Genomic DNA, 8,529 nt, shown 5'->3' with positions numbered 1-8,529 from the left:
TAAAAAGAATTTTAAAGATGTTTTAAAAGCAACCTCCTGGAGTCAGGACCATCTAGGTTTGCTATCTTAGTATTTTCAGAACATTTGTCTTTATTTATGCCCTGGCTCAGAGTTCCCTTTCTTAATGAACAGGAAGGAAGTTTTTCATACTCTTCTTCCACCATCCCCTTCTCTTACCACCCCTAATTCTAGGCACAAAACTACATACCCCACTGCTTAATATTCTGAGAAGGGTTCCTTCTTCTGCTTAGTTTTGTGGCTTTGCTCTGTCCTAAAGTCTTTTTCCCTGGCCAAAAGCCTTTGTCCTGCTTTGTCTCCATGGGCCTCTTTGCTTTGCTGTCTCATGGAAAATTCATTTAAACATTTTGAAGGAAGAGTTGATTTCCCGAGATTTTAATTAAATATATATGTCCCCCTAGGGCAGAAATACAGATACCATGGTATATACTCTGTAATTCTAAATTTACCCCCCAACACTCACATGCACATTCAACTGTCATATATGCTAGGTAAATTTGATTCAATCCTCAAACCAATCCTATAATGAAGAAATAATCTCCAAGAATTCATATAACATGACTGAGGATGCAAATTACCACTCATCCATCTACAAAGACCAGGATTACATCATTTTAATTTGCCACTAGGGTTAGTGGTCCACTCCAGTAAAATGAAAAAAAAAATTTTTAAATCTTTTGGTGTCAAGAGCAAAAATACTAGTTTCTCTCTTTGGTCCCAACAACTTTTCCAGAAGATAACCTTTATCTTGTTTCTAGCTTCTCATATCATACTCAGGGTTCTGTTCTGCCCCCAAGTTGTCCCATAGCCTGCTGACTGAGCTTGAAGTATATTGGAGGTTCTTTAGAAAACAAACACTATCTTCTCATTTCTCCAGCTGCCCCCTCATTGGACGATGCTGAAGAGTAGATTTCTAATCCCATTTTTCATCAACATAATCCACCTGCTCTTTATCTTCCAGAAGTTCCTCAAATTGTTTTGTCCGCCACCAGCATTATCCTTGTTCTCCAGGGCAATGAACTCTGGGTTCATTCTTATTTTTACATCTATGATTTCATTGAGATTTTGGAAGGAAAGGACTATTACCTTCCCTTAATACAAAATTTTACAGTAAAGACTCTTAACTGAATTTTCTATTTTTCCTAGAATTAATATGCATTATTAGTATAAGAGAAAAGAAGTATTTGAAAAATAAGGTAGTAATGATATGACTATGGCTTGGCACTGCAACCTAATGATGCTCATCCTGAAATTTGTTATTTCCTAGCATGACAGGGAAATTTCTGGAGAAAAATAGTAAAAATGCTTTGGTCCCTGACCAAGTACGTTCTCCTTGCACCGCTTTAGGTTAAAAATGAGAAGGATCCAGCAAGCATTATCTCATAAATTGTCATTCTGTACGACTTCAGATATCTTAAACCAAATTAAAACATAAGTAGCCTAAAGGATGACTATATCTCTAGGCCCAAGGACAGTTTTTGATTATACCAATGTAAGTATTGTTTATGTTATTTATATGTTGCTTTGTTATGAAATTCCTTTGCATTGCCAAAAACAGTGTAATTGTTTAACTTATTATCTTTAACTCTATGTTTATAGCAAATAAAAGTGTGGTTCCCAAATATAATTCCCTAACAAATGTGCTGCTTTTACAAACAGAAAAATAAAAATTGAGAAGTGAAAGAGTGGCTCTCAACAGAAAGCCAGAAGAAGTGCAAGACAGAAAGTTTAGTATCATTGTTCTTTTGCCACTGAAGATATCGATAGCATGCATATAACTGGAGGGAAAAACCAACACATCGTACGCATCTGCACAGCCCTTTTTGAATCTGCTCATGGTAATAGTTCAAAGGACTTTCATCACTGTCAGCTACCTCCTAAGGGGCAAGTATTAATACTACACAGAGGTAGGTCCTAACATTTCTGTTGCTCACCGCTTCTTGAATCCTCTCCCATTCAGCTTTGCCCAGAGCAGTTCAGAAAAGCTGGATTGTAGTAGCTTAGTTTTACAAACAATTAAATGACAAGTCTCCTTTATTTATGAGCCTGAAATACTATTTCACGTTTCAATGATTTTAAGCAATTCAGGGGATAAAGGTGCTTTAGCAGTAGTATCTATTATGGTATTCTTTTAAAAACTAAGTTCATAGTTTGTAGAATTAAAACATGAGGTAGAATTTGAAGATAGGTTGTAAAAAAAAAGAAGATAGGTTGTAAACAGGAAGTACTAAATGCACGAAAGCAGTATTTTTCACTAGAATTAAGCTATAAAAACTAACATCACAATTCTAGAAATAAATATTGATGGAGTAACTCAAAGAAACCTTGTTCAGCTATTCAGTTTTGTAATTTGAAGAATATTAATGCCTTAGTCTTTGTTGCACCTCAGACACTGAATGAACCATTTTTCTCATCTATTCTCATCATAAGCAATGACTTGCTCCTAATCAAACAAAAGTTGGTTTTTAAGGAATTCCTTCTCTAATGATTCTGACATTATTTCTTATATTTTTGTCTCTTCCATAGTAATGAAAAATTGCTAACAATTTACAGACCAAGTTGATATCTAGCTAAAGTAAATTATTTTGATTTTCTGAGATGATATATTAGATGTTCTATATTAACTGAAAAATTAACATCATAGCCACTAGCCATTAAAAAGCATTTCATATTTCAAAACTTTTACCGGTATAAGTTCTGTGCCTCCAATAAATTATTTCAATAATTTATAGTATTCAAAATGTCATGACTACGTATTGGCGCTCATTTATAAATTAAAATACCATATTGTGGGACGCCTGGGTGGCTCAGCAGTTGAGCGCCTGCCCCTGGCTCAGGGCATGATCTTAGGGTTGAGTCCCACATCAGACTCCTTGCCTGGAGCCTGCTCCTCCCTCTCCCTAGGTCTCTGCCTTTCTCTCTGTCTTTCATGAATAAATAAATAAAATCTTTTAAAAAATAAAAAAAATATAAAATACCGTATTGTTTCTATTGCTTAGGACTTTATTATTCTTGGCATTTGAGGCTCCCTATAATCTGGGACTTTTCTTACTCAACAAATTTCATTTTTACCACTCTGTAGCATGAATCTACCATTCTAATCAAGATATTTTCAGTCCCATGAATACATCATGCTCATTCCCATATTTCTTTTATTCATATTGTTTCTCAAAATATAACATCCTCATTCCTTACCATTTTACTGAATTTTATCAATTATTATCATTCAAAAGATAATGCCTAGCTATTTAATTATTCATAAAGGAAAGAAAATTAGGTCTTCGCTTCATACATCCAAAAATATCAAACATATTAAAAAGTGTAAAAATTAAAATATAATGGAAAAAAGTACATGTAAATGTGTGAACACAGAATAAGGTTTAAGTACAAAATCTATGGAAAAAATTATAGAGAAATAATCACTAGAATTCCTAAAGACAAACCTTCATACTTTTAACAATTTTGGAAAAACCTGAAATGACAACAATAAATTGAATTTCTATACAAGAAACTGGAGGACATCTCTTTTAACTTCCTTCTCTTCCTTCCCCAAAAACTTTAGAGAACACCTACAGGCTATTTATAGACAGCAAAACAAAAATATTGTAGTCAAATAACCATATTTCCAATAAGGATTTTCTGCTGCTTATTCTTAGGATTTCTACTTGTTTGCTTAATTTTGTTCCTCCCATCAGCTTAGTGTAAATGCATGGCCTTTATTAATTCCTTCAACACATGCTTTTATCGCACCCACATGCCAGACTGCGCCAGATACAAAGAACATACTACACTGATTGGAAGTATAGAGCACAATGACAACATAGAAAAAGGACTTCACCTCCTGGGGATACGGGGTGTGTACGTATCTAAGATTCCCCTAAAAAATTCACATCTGTATAAAACAGTAAACTCTACCTACAGGGGCTATATCTTAAATATTTTTGTAACTTTCGGCATCTCATACAGTAGGTTCTTCTATATTTGTTAAATGATTTATTCCTATTAAAATCTGAGGTTATCCTAATTATTAATTAGCCTTCTTTTTTTTTTAATGGTGTGCCTGAGTCAGCTTTAGGATGACTGGTACTTTCAAATAGATACTTTGAGATAGTTTAGAAAGATATTTTTATTCTTATAAGATAAACAACCTAAATCTTACCTACATTATAAGGTAATTTCATGATTAATATTGTCCAGTATAACAGAGTATCATCTAGACATCAAAATAATGTATTTTTTAAAAAGAATTACTCATGTAATTTATATACTAAAATAATGTAAAGAATCATTAAAATTTTTTTCACTTAACAGTACACATAGGTTATAGAAAATGAAATGCTTTTTAAAAGCACGTATTTTCACACTGTATATCCTGGAAGTTTATTTATCACTAATTCACAAATATCTCTGCATTGCTTGGAAATATTTAGTGAAGCAATTTCATCCTCTTCCTCAAAGTGATCTGATGTACTGCTATCCAGAACATTAAGTTCTAGTTCTGACAAATTAGATGGCAGATAAGAACTCACTTGAGATGTCCGAGGTGACTGGCTTTTTTCTGAAGACTTGCCACCAGTTCTTGTTTTAGGTTTTATAGACATGTCCTGATCCCTCTTTGCAACTTTAGAATTATGCATACCATTTTGATCTATATGATTTTCTTTTTCCTCAGTCCAATGTAATAAAGATAAATCACTGGTAGAGATACTAGATGTTTCCTCCAAACTTTTATCTTGAATCTTTGAAATATGAGATCTTTTATATGAGTGTACTGGTGATCCAGTTGAAAAAGGTGGGCTAAGAACAGAACTCTTTTCACTGCTGTTTTTTCTTATGGACAGTATTGTTTCACTAGATTTACTTGTGCATTGATTATATTTTGGATTTTCTGCCTCTGGACTGCTATCATGAGCTTGTAAAATCCTGCTAGTGTCCTCAGTGGTAGAGAAATCTTCGGAAGAGCAAGGGCTGGTGAAGTCATCTGAATACTTTAACTCTGAGATGCTTTCAGAGCAACTATTTTTACTTGGTTTATTTTCACTCATATTATCAGTAAGAATATCAGTGGTTTTGACCTGTTTATTCTCTATTTCTTTATCTACCACAATTCTGTCAACAACTGCAACTTGTTGGAAAACACGTGGACTCTGGACTTTCATATCCATTTTTCCTTCCAAAATACTTGCAGGAGTAAGCCCTTCCAGAACAATGGAATTTGCAGGACTCGCAATTTCTTTCAATAAACCATTACTTATTCTATGTTTACAATCTACTGTTTTTTCGGCTGCGCGTTTCAGTTTAGTTTCTTGACTTGTGCTAGGGTCACCCAAAACTCCACTGATTTGCTTTGAGGTGTCACTGTTTTCAGCAAAAGATGCATCTAATTCCAAACACTTATCTTTAGGTAGTTGGTGCAGCTTCTGATGTACTTTGGCAAAGCTCAATGCTTTAACTTTAGATGATGGAATTCTGAGTTTTGTACCTAACATCTGTGCTTGCATTTTTCTATACTGTTCTCTTTTTTCATGTACTACCAACATATCAGGATTTGTCTGCTTTAAACGTAGTTTAAGTGTCTTTGTTAAACCATAGAGCAGCTTCCCCCTCGGAACTCTTTTGGGAGGGTTATCACTGTTCTTTTCAAGATATTTACCTTTTTTGAGATTTTCAACTTGGTTCCTTTTATACTGAAGATTCACTGACTTTTCATTTCCCCCCATTGAAAGCTTATCCTTAGATTCAGATTTACATGTGCATTTGGTAGAAGGTTCTGGTGACCTCTTATCCTCAGTTCTATATAACCAGGCTAGGTGAGGATGTATTTGAGTAGGGCTTGCCACAGGTTGGTTGTGTAACACAGACAACTCAACCAACAAAGCATTTAACAAAGGCAGCTGCCTTATTGTATTAACTCTATTTTGTTCAGTTTGGGCATGATCTGCAGTTTGATCACTTGCTCCTACATCCTGAACATGGGGGGGATTTATGAGCATTGGAGGGCTCTCCCGGGTCCCAGACTTAGTATGTTTCAGACAATCAGTATCTGTTGGGGCCGTTGCACGATTTTCCTCCAGAAAAATACCATTCAGTCCCTCAGGTACATTTATCTGTGGCTTAATGGTGATTGTACCCCGTACAGGAGGCATCTTTTCCTGCGTCAAATGAGTGTAATACAGAGGAGGGGGGCAAAATGTGTTGGTTTCAATGTCCAACTCTGTGACCTCCTGATCTGGGGGGCTGACGCTCCTCACCCCACTAGAATTTGCACACACAGGGCTGGTTTTGCCATGCTCCACAGAAACTGCGTTACCGGCGTTGGTCTGACGGTGGGCAGCTTTTTCCCTCAACTCCTTCTGTGCCTTTGGGATTTTTAAACTGGCGAGAGACCTATCAGCATCCCTGGTTCCGGGCTCTGACTTCGGTCGCTGTGTTTCCTGCGGGGCTTGGGAAGCGACTTCTGCACGCTCCACCCCACCTCCCGTGGAAGCGACTGGCCTCTCCAGGTGGCTCAGCAGGCTGCTTCCCAAGTCGGTCAAGCGGTAGCCCAGAGCAATGTCCCCAACCCGCTGCCCAACTTGGTCATGCAGAGGGAAACTTCCGCGGCGACCCTGGGAGCAGCCAGAGGCGGCCGGCCCCAGGACCTGGTGGGCGGCGGCGGCCAGCGAGATGCGACAGGCACCCAGGAGCTGGGGGGCAGGAGTCGGGCGCCCCGGGGGCAGCTGCAGCAGCAGGGTGTGGAGCGGGGTCCGCAGGAGCAGGCGGTGCAGGGTGGCGGCGTGCAGGCGGAAGAGACAGGACTTGCCGCGGCCGAAGCGGACCAGGCCGGGCCGGGGTTCCGGGGCTGGGGCGCCGGGGCCTTCCGGGGGGTAAACCAGCAGCGTGGGGAAGTCCAGCAGGCGGAAGGCCACCGCGGGGCGCAGGTCGCGCGACGGCGGTGGCGGCCGTGCCGCCTCCTCCTCCTCGGCCTCCTCTAGCTCCTCCTCCACCGCGACTACGGGCGGCGGCGGCGGCGGCGGCGGCGGCGGCGGCAGCCCGGCTTCAAGACGCACCCAGTCGACGAGCAGCTCCAGAGAGAAGAGCCGCTCGGACGTGGGGGCCGCCATTGCTGTTGCCCCTGGAGACACTGCCGCCGGCTCGGGGAAGGGGACCCGAAGCTGGTTCTCGCGAGAGTCAGGGTGACCACAGCGCCTATGCGTGTTCTCTCGCGAGACTTAAGGGGGACCCCTGCAGGTCTGGGCAGCAGTAGCTCTGGGAGTTTTCGCTGCTCCGCGCATCTTGCTCTCCAGGCTTACGTTAACACGATTATTTTTAACCCTGAAGCGTGATAATATGATGGCAAGAAAACAGACTTTTTTTTTTTGTTTGTTTGTTTGTTTTGGCCACGTTTTTACCCATGCAGATCTCATGCAATTTTGAGGTCAGGTCTAACTCTGGGGAAAATTGAAAGTAAATCCGGACTCCAGACCCCAGGGCAGAAGAAAGGCAGGTCACTCTCCAGGGTCGGCCTTGTCTGTCTTCTCCGGCTCCACCCAAAAGGTGATGACGCTGCTGGGAAGCAGCGTGGGAGCCCCTATCTGGGTAAATTATGATAGCACCGAGACGCACAGCGGGTGTGGTCCCATTTCCATTTGAGCAATCACCATGTGTGAGATTAATGTTAATGATTCCATTTAACAAAGCAAATATATCTGCTTAAACACCCAGTTTGGGGAGGGGAAAAGATCTTAGAGCACTATCCCAGATTCTCAAGGACACATATTTCTAACCTCAGTAAACCAGCTAGATCGAAACCAAGTAACAAATTGAATTCAGGGCAATCTACTAGGAGGCTGTCCCATTGGTGCAGGTGGTGGCCTGAACTTGCTCAGGGTCAGGGGAGAGGACAAGAGAGATGAAAGAAGAGGCATTTGTGATAGAAGAATTTAGAATTTGGTGACTAGGGGCGAGAAGTTATGGATAAAAGTTTTTCACTGCTGAAGGAGAAAAAAAATGCATAGATTTGATTTTTTTTTTTAAGTTACTTTGGGTTTTTGGGATTGTAGTTTGAGGTTCCTGCCAGACATTATGTGAATATGTTTAATTTTAGACAGCTTTATAATTTATAGTTAAATTACATTACATCAAAGCTCAGAAGAACGTTGTAAAGCTCAAGGGAAATTCAGAATTGGAGGGAGTTGATGCTTCAGTGTGAAGACTGAGGGAGGTTTCATTGCAATATATAAATAGAATATACTACTCTTGGCCTCGAGAATCTTACTAGCTACTTGCAGAGGAAACGTTTATCAAGTGACATGCTTAATGGATGGATGACACAGAGCAATAGAAAACAACATATTCACCAATGGAAAGCAATGGCATAGAGTCCATATGTGCATCCTGCTGTAAGTCTTTTGGGTAGGGTTAATAATGTGGAATATTAGCACTTGCATATCTCCTGCATACAGACAGTGAAACCAGTGTCCTTCTTCTATAAGGACATTGCTTCTATAATTTGTAAAGTTTCTATAGAGA

At 39.8% G+C, this 8,529-nt stretch overlaps 1 protein-coding gene across 1 annotated transcript; it reads right to left on the bottom strand.

Moving 5' to 3' along the window:
* Positions 1–3,013: 3,013 nt before the first annotated feature.
* Positions 3,014–7,150, bottom strand: MAP10 (microtubule associated protein 10). Its single transcript, XM_055308878.1, has one exon. The coding sequence runs from the start codon at positions 7,119–7,121 to the stop codon at positions 4,377–4,379; it is 2,745 nt and encodes a 914-aa protein (XP_055164853.1). The 5' UTR covers positions 7,122–7,150; the 3' UTR covers positions 3,014–4,376.
* Between the last annotated feature and the right edge of the window lie 1,379 nt (positions 7,151–8,529).

This window comes from Nyctereutes procyonoides, unplaced genomic scaffold (genome assembly GCF_905146905.1).
Source record: "Nyctereutes procyonoides isolate TBG_1078 unplaced genomic scaffold, NYPRO_anot_genome, whole genome shotgun sequence".
NCBI classification, from domain to species: Eukaryota; Metazoa; Chordata; class Mammalia; order Carnivora; family Canidae; genus Nyctereutes; species Nyctereutes procyonoides.
This window is presented reverse-complemented; position numbering and strand designations above follow the sequence as displayed.